The sequence below is a fragment of the Balaenoptera borealis genome, assembly GCF_965194805.1.
Source record: "Balaenoptera borealis genome assembly, chromosome: 4".
NCBI classification, from domain to species: domain Eukaryota; kingdom Metazoa; phylum Chordata; class Mammalia; order Artiodactyla; family Balaenopteridae; genus Balaenoptera; species Balaenoptera borealis.
The window spans coordinates 42,945,871-42,957,894 of NC_138861.1; the positions used below are offsets into that span (position 1 = coordinate 42,945,871).

General features: G+C 44.2%; 1 protein-coding gene across 8 annotated transcripts in view; it reads right to left on the minus strand.

Moving 5' to 3' along the window:
• The window catches only part of TMEM154 (transmembrane protein 154), a 44,064-nt gene that overhangs the window by 12,237 nt on the left and 19,803 nt on the right, over nucleotides 1–12,024 (minus strand). For 4 of the 8 annotated variants that reach the window (XR_014244534.1, XM_082391581.1, XM_082391579.1 and 1 more), the window contains exons 2-6: nucleotides 8,900–9,157; nucleotides 8,771–8,809; nucleotides 3,375–3,402; nucleotides 2,133–2,218; nucleotides 218–278 (exon numbers count right to left, since the gene is read on the minus strand). Coding sequence is in view for 7 of the 8 variants with exons in the window: in XM_082391581.1 (XP_082247707.1) it covers nucleotides 218–278; nucleotides 2,133–2,218; nucleotides 3,375–3,402; nucleotides 8,771–8,809; nucleotides 8,900–9,157 (472 nt within the window). In the remaining variant the exon portion in view is untranslated. Of the gene's footprint in view, nucleotides 1–217; nucleotides 279–2,132; nucleotides 2,219–3,374; nucleotides 3,403–8,770; nucleotides 8,810–8,899; nucleotides 9,184–12,024 lie in introns of all 8 variants that reach the window. The other 4 variants (XM_082391583.1, XM_082391580.1, XM_082391585.1 and 1 more) reach the window with 3 other exon arrangements.

The window sequence follows — 12,024 nt, forward strand, 5'->3', positions numbered from 1 at the left end:
CCAAAACTAGTGAGAAGCCCGCGTACCACAACAAAGAGCCCGTGTGCCGGCAACTAACACCCGACGTGGCCAAAAATAATAAAATAAATAAATGAATAATAAAGAAATCTTAAAAAAAAAATTTACAGGCACAGAGAAGGTGAGCAAAAGTCCTCAACTGTGGTCTCCAATCTCCCCCTCCCAACCATATATAATCTGTGGTAGAAATTAGAAGTACCTTGGGTTGCTGTGGTTTGGTTCCTTTTCTTCCTCTAAAGTAGGTAAACACTCATAGTTGGCTAGGACAGAATAAAAGCAAGCTCATTGTTAGTCACTAAGATTCTGTTTTTTATCCACAAAACTCGTGCAGTTGAGCATCACATTTCTCTGATCTGTATGGTTAGTTGTGCAGAGATGGCCTCACCAGGGAGTTTCAGAGGTTAAAAGATTAATGACGGCAAGGCTCTTGAAATGGAAAAAGCACTAACAGCACAGACACAAGACTTCAACGTGCCTCTGGCCCCGTTGGAAAGGGCACAATTCATCACTGCTTGGTTATTCAGTCCCTGAAGAACACCACTGGGGCTCCAAAGGCTAGAGTCTGCATGGAGCAGGGTAGATACTGGAATAAAACAGCTTCACCCAAGGTCCTGTTGTGTCTGCAGAATGATTTCAGTCCGGAGGCACAACAGGAAAGAAGCAGGTAAAGTGGGGAACAGCCGACCTTCTTAAAGTCATCAGAATTCTCTCCTATTACACGACTGCTGTTTTCAAGGGGGAGAAATATCAATTGGATCTATCACCTATGTGTCAAAACCACTCTCTGCTTTAGTTGTCAAATGGAAATGCCTTTTTCCAGATTTCTGGTTTTAGTGAGTGTAACAGGATCATGATTTTATATTACAATTATCTCAGTCACAAAAGGAAATACACCAAAATATGAAGAGAGATTGGTTCTGGGTGGTGGAACACTTTTCTTCTTCTTCTTTTTTTTTTTTTTTTTTTTGCATTTTCCAAATTCTACTGTGTATGTATATTATTTTTATAAACTAAAAACAACAAAATGAAACTACTTTAAGGGTTATCTCAATGACCCACCCCTATCCTCAAATGCTTTACAGAACCATTCTTCCCTCAATACTGGACTACGAAAAACCGTTCAAAATTGTACAATTTAGTTAAATGGTTCTCATCTTTTGGAAAGCTCATCTTGATGAGCCTCTGGTACAAAAATTCTAACACCAAGCCTCTGGATTTGAGAACTCCATTGTAGATTGTTGAATCTGACAGCTCCCAGGGTATTTTCTTTAAGATAAATGTTAAAAATACAAGTGATATGATAATATTAATAGTAGATTGTATTAATTTAGCATGAGCATTAAAATAATTTATTGATTTTTTAATGGAATAAAAAATAGAAAAAACAGCTGTCATCATTTTTAAATCTAAATATTGATTTAATGAAAAGTAAAGGACATATACTACAATTATTGCCAGATATCAATTGGAAATTAAGTTATAATTGGATATTTATATTACTATCTCTATTAGTGCTGTCCAGTAGAACTTTCTACAGTGAAGGGAGTGTTCTAGATTTGCACTGTCTGATATAATAGCTGTTAGCCACAGGTGGCTACTGAGCCCTCAAAATGTGGCTGGAGTGAGTAAGGAACAAAATTTTAAATTTCATTTAATTTTTTAAATTTTAAGTTAAATAGACATATATGGCTAGTGCCTACTAGACAGACAGATCTATGTAAACCATATTTGATAAAGTTCTATATTTATATACAGATTAAAATCACAAATCTCTAGATTCTATAATATATCAGGTAATGCCAGATGGTAAATTTTTCCAGACAGTTTGGTTTCAAGAGATTTCCTTGCTCAAAAATAAGATCATTTTCAAGAAGAAAGAGGCCATTTGAAAAACTTGTGCAAAAATACAAAAGAGTGGCAACAATTGATGCAATAATTAAACTGCATATTTAAGGATGGTCAGACCCCCCGCTTACTTCATGCATGTGCCAGATGTAATGTGGGTGGGCTCACAGGGTCCCTCCAGGACTCATGGAATAGTTACAAAGCGGGGGCAGCCCTCTCTTACCAGAGAGCACAGAAAAAACCACCTTAGGTTATTCCACACCACATACCATTTCTATTCATGCTGTTCATCCACTTATCAAGCTCTTCCATTTCTATTTCCATCACAGAGGGTGTGTCTTCCTCAAAAATAGGTCTGGAGCGAGAAAATAAAGAGCTTGTTGGAAAAAACAAAACAAAAAACAAAACCAACATGTGTGATGTGTTGAATTTTGTTTGAGGAGCGCCTAGGACGTTGACCGTTGACTGTAAGGAAGATGAACTTGATTCAGTGTCTTACACTCCAGGGTAGGCTGGGGGTTTGCCCTATTCAAGAGGACCAAACTCTAATAGGAAAAAAGGCAAAAACGAAAATAAACCTTCATCCATTACTGATGATGGGCTGAAAGGCAGCCCAGGAGACTCTGCTCCCCCGGAAGATACCAAGCCCGAGACTCCTCCGGGGAGTTGCCACATTTAGCATTTTAGCCTTGCTCAATTTCACTTCCCTTTCTTTGGGGGTTTCTGATCAGTGCTCCAGGTCCAGAGGCCACGGTCAACAGGCTACTTTCATCACCTCGCCCTTCCATTCCCAGGCTTTCCTGCCTTGAAGAAATGGAGCCCTTGTGCTAAAAAATCCACCGTCCTCCCTGGCCGGTGCTCAGCGCGCAGTTCACGGGAGAAGCCCAGGTTAATGTAGGTGGGGTTGGGGGAGGGGACCACCTGCTCTGACCGCTGCGCTGCGTAGGCGCCACCCTGCAGAGGAAGCCAGCCTAGTGTCCAAACAACCGGGGAAGGGGGGCAGAGGTGGTGGTGACATCGCCCCAGGCTCCTCCGGGTGGCATCCTCTCTTCCTCTCTCTCCTCCACCCCTCCCGCCACCTCCATTCCTCTTCTCGCCCCCTCTCCCCACCACGCTCTACTTCTCAACATACAAACCCCAGGCTTCTACCAGGGCTCCCCTCCCTTAATACCAGCTAAAGTCTCTTCCCTGGAGATAAAATTTTTAATCAGAATAAATGAACGGATGTCCTTGAAATACACCCAGCGTCAGCATACTCAACCAACAATGCATTTGGAATCAGTAGCAGTCAGAAAAAAAGTTCTTTTCTGAACAAAGGACCTTGCCCTCCTCTCAGATCTCCCCTGGGGTGAAGTGTGGGCACTCTGGCACATCCTCCTGGGGCTGGGGAAGCCAAAGGTCCCCGCAAGGGGTGTCAAACCCAAAACTCTTGAAAAGCCGGCTCTCTAATCTGTTCATCCCCCGACATCCTGGCCCATCCCGAGCTGGACTGGACGCAGTGGGGAACTTACACTTTCATGTTTTCACTTCCCAGGTGATCTGCAAGAGAGTAAATAGGAAAGTCATGTTAGCGTTCAGTGTGTGTAACAACTTTTTATTTCCACAACAGCTGAAATCTCCTCTACAAAGAGAGGAAATGACTTCAAGTAGATAACGTTTTGAAAGGAGCAATAGTTAACCTCTATGTCAAACAAGGGCAGACTGCCATATTGAAATGTGGTCCCATCCACGTAAATCTGTTCTTTTAGATCTGGTGGTCCTCTGAGAGTGCTCACTTCACAGCGGATGTCCATCCCTCTTGACTATTTTTATCCATAGGAAGAGGAAAACAGTGGTAAGAGGGAGAAAGGAGGAGTTGAAAAAAGGGCTTGTTCCTGGGCCCCCACATGTGCCGGTTCAAACCACTGCTGTCTCATCTCCTTGCAACACACCAAACCAAACGTGACACTGTCCCTTTGTCCCGGAGTAGGACGTGGGGTATCAATCACGGGCTCCCCCTGGAACTCTCCTTTCGCCCTGCTCTTTGTGTGGGTGGATCTCTCACACCCTTCTGGTCTCACTGAAACCAAGTCCCCCCTAAAACAGAAGGTCCCCTACCGAGTTTATGATTAATCTCTCTATCCAAATCTTCATCCCCCTTCTTGTTCCCTCTGACCTCAGTCCTGTGCTAACTGAACACTAATCAACCAGAGTCAGATGACTAAAACTGCTGTTATCGATAACATCGTTAATGTACTAAAATTGCTGTTGTAGATCTCACCATTAAAGCACAAACTCAGGTTGTTTCTCCAGGGCAAGTGGTGCTCACAGACCCCCAGCCATGGACCACCTGGCCAGAGAATCGTAAACCAGAAACATCCTGACTCCTAGAATCATGATTAAGAAATGTCACAGAAATGTCACAAGACGATGATTAATCGCAGCTTCTTTGTTCTTCTTTAAAAACACCCTTAACTCAATGATCAAGTTGGAGTGGATCTGAGGCTTGTCTCCCACCCCCTTGCTTGGCGCCCTGCAATAAATCCTTCCTTTGCTGCAAACTCTGGCTTCCTTTGCTCTTTCAGAGCCTGGCTTCCTGTACCGCAGGCACTCGAGCCCTTTGCCCAGTTACATCAGCTTATACTCTTTCCTCAGAGAGGCCTCCCCTACCTCCTCTGTCTGAAGGAAGGCCCATCTTTCCTACTGCTTCCCAGCTCAGCTCCTCGTGTGCTCCTTCACAGTGTCTGCCACAATTTGTCATTGATCAGTTTCTCTGTTTAACTCTTTTTTGTCTGTCACTCCCACTAGACCATAGCTGCCAAAGGGCGGGGATCATGTCTGCCTTGTTCATGGTGGCGTCCCCCAGCCCTACCCCATCCAGCTTGCACGGTACCTGACAAACACCCCGTAAATATTTATTGAATAAATGAATAGGTCTTAATCTGGATTGTCCAGCCCTGGGGTTAAATTCGTGCCCAATGTTTTGGATTTAGCATTCTCATAATAGTGAAACTTCCAACAAGCCTGCTTTTTGTTGCTGTTAGTTGAGGTGAGTCAGGTAACAGTTTGCAAAATGGCTCGAATGCTGACCAGACTCCAGATGAACACGGGCAAGAATTAGGGCCCAGTGCTCAAACTCTGTTTTGTTTGGCAGGGGAACCAATGCACCCAGAGAAACGAGGCAATGATGGCCAGAGAGTGGATAGCACAGCCCCACTGCACCTTTTATGATGTGAAAACCACTGAGAAGCAAACCACTTTGTAGAGGTCCACCGAATAGTCAAATGGTCTCGATCCTTAGCCATCAGAGGCCTCCTTTGTCTGGCAGGCAGAGGTGCAGGTCCTCAGCGAGGGGACACAACCAGCAGGCACCTGGAACTGAGCTCTTGGCAGCCGGGAGCTGCTGTAATTTCCTGTGGGTTGGCAAGCTTTAATGGCACCGCTAACCCAGGAAAGTTGGGCCTCAGATGTCAGTTTCATGCCATCACTGCTTCCCTTCGAGGGGCTGTAGGTTGTGCCCTCCTGCCTCTCGGTAGGAATCTGAAGCTTCCCGCAGGTGCCTAACTCCTCAGACACTTAAATTGGGGAAAGGGGAGTACGCTCATCTTATTTTATATCCACGCATTTTTCATCTAAAATGTACAGGCTATTTCCTTAAGGGATTTTACTAGAAATAAAGCCCCTATACAGCTGAACCTCCCTTACAGGTGACCCATAAAAATGCCCCTTTTTTGTCCCTCCCGCCTCCCCCTCCCTCTTTCCCTGCTTAATAACCCTTCACAGCCCCACTGTCGAGGGGGGGATTTATCTTTCTAATCTGGGTGCCCGCAGGCTTCGCGGTGAGCCAAAGCTAGCCCTGCATGCGGATGATAGAAAAGTTTAAAAACCCATTACAAAAGTGCATTACAAACGTGAAGCTCCTGTAATCAGTATTCAAAGAGAGCAAAAAGCCTCCTGTGGCCTCGTCTCCCCTGCTCCACGGCCATTACCCTTGCCCCAGTCGCCATGGCAACGGGAAAACATCTGGGAGAGCGCCCCGGAGCCGAGCATTAAACTGGGAGGGAGACCAATTACCCGTCCTCAGCGATCAGACCCTGCCCGCTCCACTCCACCTGGCTTCTGTCTCTTTATTAATAGCCACCTACTCCTTCTGCACCGGGAGGCAGACGCAGGTCTCACACAACCCCCGACCCGCACTTGATTCCACTTTCCCTCCCACAGCCCTGCCACTTCCTGTCGGCCTCCCCACTCCCTCCGCCTCCTTCAGTTCCCCCCTGACACCCACTTAGCCCCACGAAGCCCTCCTGCGGGCTAGACTCCCGGGTGCACTTGACTGTAGGATTGCAGGGTAGGGGTGGGGATGGGGGGCCCAGCAGGACACCGGCTTGCTTATCTGGTTTCTGTGCTGAACAGTGAGCAAGAGAGTGTCTTTATGGAGATTGAGCCCAGCCAGGTGTCCTGTAGTTAAAGCCTGTTTAAAGGGATGCTTTACTGCCAGCTGTTTCCCCTGCAGCTCTTTCCCAGAGATGCAGCACATCAGGACACCTAATAAATGTTAAATAATAACAACTGCAAATCTAATGCCTGCAAGTCTAGGGAGAAGGACAATAGCACATTAAGTCACTACACAGCCTTCCCTTTCCTGGACAAGGAACGGACAGGCCCAAAGAAAAAAGGTAATTTCCAAACAGGTGAAGTGTTCTTTCTACAAATATTGGCCAAGTGCTCCCCAGTTGTCAAATTTAAAGAAATTTCTTGGTGTGGAAGAATACAGCAGGCTCTATTCACCTGAGGACAGAAACAATGTGTCTATTCCTAACCGGAGACATCACCCATGCCCTCCCACAAAACATTCCTTTGGGAACTTTCCAAGCAAAATGCTGGTCTGACCCAGTATGACAGTTTTATTTTTCCTGGAAAAATAAATTAAAAATATATTTAGATCAAATTCCATTAATTTAAATATATTTTCCTTTTACTGACTTGCATTGTAATGCTAAATATGAATGGGGGGACTTCAGTGGGCAGTGGTTGTGAACCTTTTATCTGTCAGTCTGACAGAATATGTTGGGTACTGTTTTTTCTAAGTGCTTTAAATAGATGAATCCACTTAATTCATGCAACAACTCTATGAGGTAGGTGCTGAGTTTGCCCATTTGACAGATGAGAAAACTGAAGCAGAGGTCATAGAGCTAGGAAAGGCAAAAGCCAACTAGGCAGAGTATTCCAAAGTCTGTCCTCGCCACACTATTCAACAAGATAAATAAGACAAGTTCTTAGTTCTCTTGGACCTTAAAGAGAACATAACCTAGTAAGAAAGAGAGACCAAAAAAAGGCAAGTCACCAACTTATGCCAGTGTAAATACTGTGCACAATAAGTGTGAACAGTCAAGAGGTGGTGATTAATTTTGCCTGGGGTGTGATTACTCAACTCTTCATAAAAACTTTAGAACTGGGCATTGAAGAAGGGGGTGGCAGTTTGCCAAGCAACTAAGAAGGAAATTCCAGACAGAAGACATAGCATCAATCAGGCATGGAGGCATCAGGAAAGGGAACAGCAAATACTGCCTGGACGGTGTCTGAGGTCAGTTCTCACTTGTGAATGGCTTTTGAATTTTGAGATTCTCCAAATAAAGTTCAGTGAAAAGTCCCTTTCTGGATTTAGAGCTTCAGAGCATGACCATTTGACTAGTCAGCCCCGACCTCCCCCTGACCCCATGACTCCATTAGGTAAGATCAGCTATAGGCTAGGGTTTGGGCAGGAAATTCTTACTTTCCCTACTTAAAAAAAAAATGGGTCCAGGCAGCTCTGTTTGCTTTTTCTCTTTCTCTAGCTTACAACGGAGCTCCCACGTGATGACTGGTATTAGGTCACCCTGAAATTGCAAGCAGTGGAGAAACATGTGTATTTTCTACTTTCTTGGAATCTACTACCCTGCCATGAAAGGTAATGCTTGCTCTTCAGTTCTTCCTTCCCAGCTCGCATTTGCCCTACCTGCTGGCGTAATGGAAAATGACCATTTACAGCTCCAGGAGAGCTTAAAGCCTCTCCTGGTACAAGGATGGTGAGGGGGCCCGCAGGCCAAGGGCATGATCTCAAAGCCAGAGGTGCCCTGTTAGTCGATGTGAAGGACACAGAGTGAGTTTTGTAGGCACATATAAATACGTATCTTATCACCCTTGAGTGATTTTTGGAATGCCTAAAGGCTTCAACTTGAAAATCTAATTGGAGTCACTTTTACCAGCACAAGCCAAAAGAAACCAAGTCTGCTTTGGACTCAGAACTATTCTGACACCTACTATTTGATAGTCCTGGCATTGGAAGTGAATCCTCTCAAGAGTGTATCTCTGACCCCAGGAATGTTCTATCAGATTAGTTTTCCCCTGATGATAGTCATCTTTAGCCAATCAGGAATTTCATTCTAAAAGTTAGCATAGCTTTAATAGAATAGGAACCATGCTTCACCCAGGGCTTTTCAAGATTAAATGGGGATGGGGCATGGGGGAGAAAACAGTATCTGTGACAAAGCACAGATGGAAGAATCCTCTTCTTGTGGCGAAGAGCCCAAGGACTCCAGCCTTCCCACCCTGCCCCCAGTCTGACCCACAGCTTCACCAGCCTAACCGTTTCCTCCAATGGTTGGGAAATGTTACGTTGACCTATTGGCCAAAATTACACAGGGCCCTCATCTAGATTAGATACAGAGATGGCAGCTGTGTATTTTAATTTTCAATTTAGGCTGAAAGCATTCTCTCTTCTTTTTTTTTTTTTAAATAGGAAGGAATATGGCATTTCTAAACTCTGGAAAACTTCATTGAAACAAGTCATTCATCACGTATTATTTTATGTAGTTGCTTCACTTAAAAACCTCTCTGTTTCTTTTCCCATACCATCCCAGCTCCAGGCAGGTGTTAGGATAATACTTACGTGTCTGTAAAGCACTCTGCGATCCTTGGCTAGAGGGCTCTGTGTGGAAGCAAAAAGTATTGTGTTTTATCAGTTATTCATTAACATATGAAGCAGTTGTCTGGAAATGGGAACAGGCAAAATATTTACCTTGTTTATTCCTTTTTCTTTTATGGTATATTACAAAGAGTATCACGGATAAAAATAGGACGGCCAATACAATCAACGGGATCAACACCATTAATATAAACTTTAATTGGCCTGCATCTTCATCAATAACGGTAGAAGTCATACTGGCAGTGAATATTTCTGTGGTCACCGCAGCAGATGTGCTTGGAGTCATAGCCTCTTCCTCCAGGTTTCGCATGTCTCCGGACATTTCTGCTGACAGTTCTGTTTCCTCCATTTCTGTGGGAACACACACAAAATTGAGACTGTCATGGAGACAAAGTTAGTATGGTATGTTTTCAATGATTTGAAATTTATCCTACATGCATCCAGTGATAAACTTGATCCACTGGCTTTGGTCTTCCAGTTCAGTGTGACACAGAATATTATTGATTGAACATAAATGGAGCTCAACCTGGGAGTATATTGAACATGGATCAGAGCCCAGAGATAAACCTCCCACAAAGGCAGGCAGTTTAGACGCACTTAAGCCAAGGGCGTTGAGAAGCTTTATTGTGTCAAGGGCGATATTCCAGGTTATCCTATAGGGTATTTTAATAACATTTCTGAATAAATCTAAATTCCCTTTTACTGAGAGTTAAGCACTTGCCACGTAACACTTTTAGGTAAAAGGATTGCACTATGTCCTAATTTTTTTTTTTTTTTTTATAAAAGTTAACCTGCCAATGGAAAAGAATTCTTTGAAATCAGGGTGACTGATCAGATGTCAGTGTCAGGCCTCAGTTCTGCAGAGAACTAAGTCGCCTCTGAAATGATCCTACAGAAATCCTCCTGGACTCTACATAAAAATATAATGTGTATCTCATTTGTAAAGTGAAATTCTCAAGGGGAAGTTCCCTTAGAAACTAAGGCAACTGCACCAATATTTAAATTTATTGAATAACATGCATCTTTAGAACTTTCCCTATTAATAAGCTATACGCAGGTTTATTCTGTTGGGACTTCAGACTGTGTTGGAAAACATCCGTGGCTCATCACAGGATAGGAAAAGACTAGTAGCTAGATGATTATTTGAAAAATCTTTCCTCACCTGGCTCTGTAGTGACCGTGGTCAGGAGAGCCCAGGTTTTCTTCCCATCGTGGTACAGTGTTGCCTATCATTCAGGTGGGGTCCAATGAGAAAACGAGCATATGAGCTGAGGCTACAGACAACTTATCCAATGGAATAATTTATGTGAAAGTTCTTTCTAAGGTGAAAGCTACTCTGCAAAGGAAGATGTCCACTTCCTGAAGCCATGTTCAGGCACGTTAGGCCACCACCCAGAGGGTGACCGACTGGGTACGGCAGGGTCAATTCAGTCCTTAGCTCTCCACATGACTGCATGACAATGATTTATAAAAGTATTCCTTTGATCACAGTCTAACTTTTCAGTTACATAAACACTTCAATTTCTCCAAAGACCAGGGGATCCACTTGGTAATCACATCTGTCAATGCCACCCCAAACCCTCAGAATCAATTACAAACTGCAGAGTCTAAGTAACTGGTGTTCTTCTCGTGTATATACTGAAAGCAGGATTTAAAAATATCTACCACTAGGGGCTTCCCTGGTGGCGCAGTGGTTAGGAATCTGCCTGCCAATGCAGGGGACATGGGTTCGAGCCCTGGTCTGGGAAGATCCTACATGCCGCGGAGCAACTAAGCCCATGCACCACAACTACTGAGCCTGCGCGTCTGGAGCCTGTGCTCCGCAACAAGAGAGGCCATGATAGTGAGAGGCCCGCGCACCGCGATGAAGAATGGCCCCCGCTTGCTGCAACTAGAGAAAGCCCTCGCACAGAAACGAAGACCCGACACAGCCAAAGATAAATAAATTAATTAATTAATTTTAAAAAAATGTATTAAAAAAAAACTACCACTTATTGACCTCTGCCTTCAGGGTTAAGTGACTTTGCCCTATATTTATGTCTTTGAAATAAGGTAAGTCAATAACGTATTCACATACTTGTTAAAAACTTTGATATATCATGTATCACCCTGGACCAGGAAAAGATATTTGTCCACCAGGACAATCTCCTCCTTAAAATCACCCTGCTTGCAGAACTACTGAGACCAAACAGCATTCTTCACTGGTAACCCAGGCCAGCAAAGACTGGATACATTTGGGGGGGACGGGTGGGCAGTGGGAGCAGTGGCACACACACAAATGCAGTTGGTGACAATGGCCCTGTTCCTTGAAGTCAGTGCTGATGGACCTTCCTCCAATAACCAGACCTCCTTTTTATTTCTTCTGTTTATTTACTTCTGCTACTGCTATAGCTGCTGCTATGATTTCAAGTTACCTTTTCAGATAATTTACTAAGAGCCAAGCCCTGTGCTCTGCCTTGTACCCAGATTATCTCATTTTGTCCCCACCATTTTTTCAGATAGAAACTGGGCAGGGAGCTTATACAACTAGCACACAACCACAAAGCTATCACAGGGGAGTGAAGATTTAAACCCAGGAGGGATGATTGCAGAACCTGAGCTTGGAACCTCACACAATATTTTCCTTCCCATCAGGCAGGAATGGAATGATTACAAATCATGAACTGGTAACCAAGAGAGGGAAACTTGTGTTCTTGCCCCTCAGCCTACAGGAAGGTGGATTTCTGGCACAAAGGCAATGAGGGGCTCTCATTGGACTCTTGCTAAGCTCCTCAGCCCAGGCAGCTGTGAGCAGAGCTGCCCAGAACAACAGGATCTTTCCAGCCTCTCCACGGAAGACGAACAATTTCCCAGTAGAACACTCAGAGCTCTGAGTCACACTTGACCTGTTGCCCCAGAAGAGGAGAAAATGGGAAAGGAAATAAGCTAGCAAGAATAATGAGGGTGTTTGGACAATCAGGCATGAAAGAGAAATGGAGAGAAGCACACAGATGGTCCTGGGTTGGGCACATTTATTTCTCAGTACAAGGGACAATGCTGGTCACAGGTGGTGCTTAGTGGCATTTTGGAGTGAAAAGGACTGGAAATTTTCTCCACGATATCCCTCTTACACACACCCTAACATATGTTTTCCATGTTAACCATCATTTACTCTCTCTGATTCTCTAGTGACTATTTAAATAAATGAGAGTCAAGGGTTCTCTGTGTGTGTTTTATTT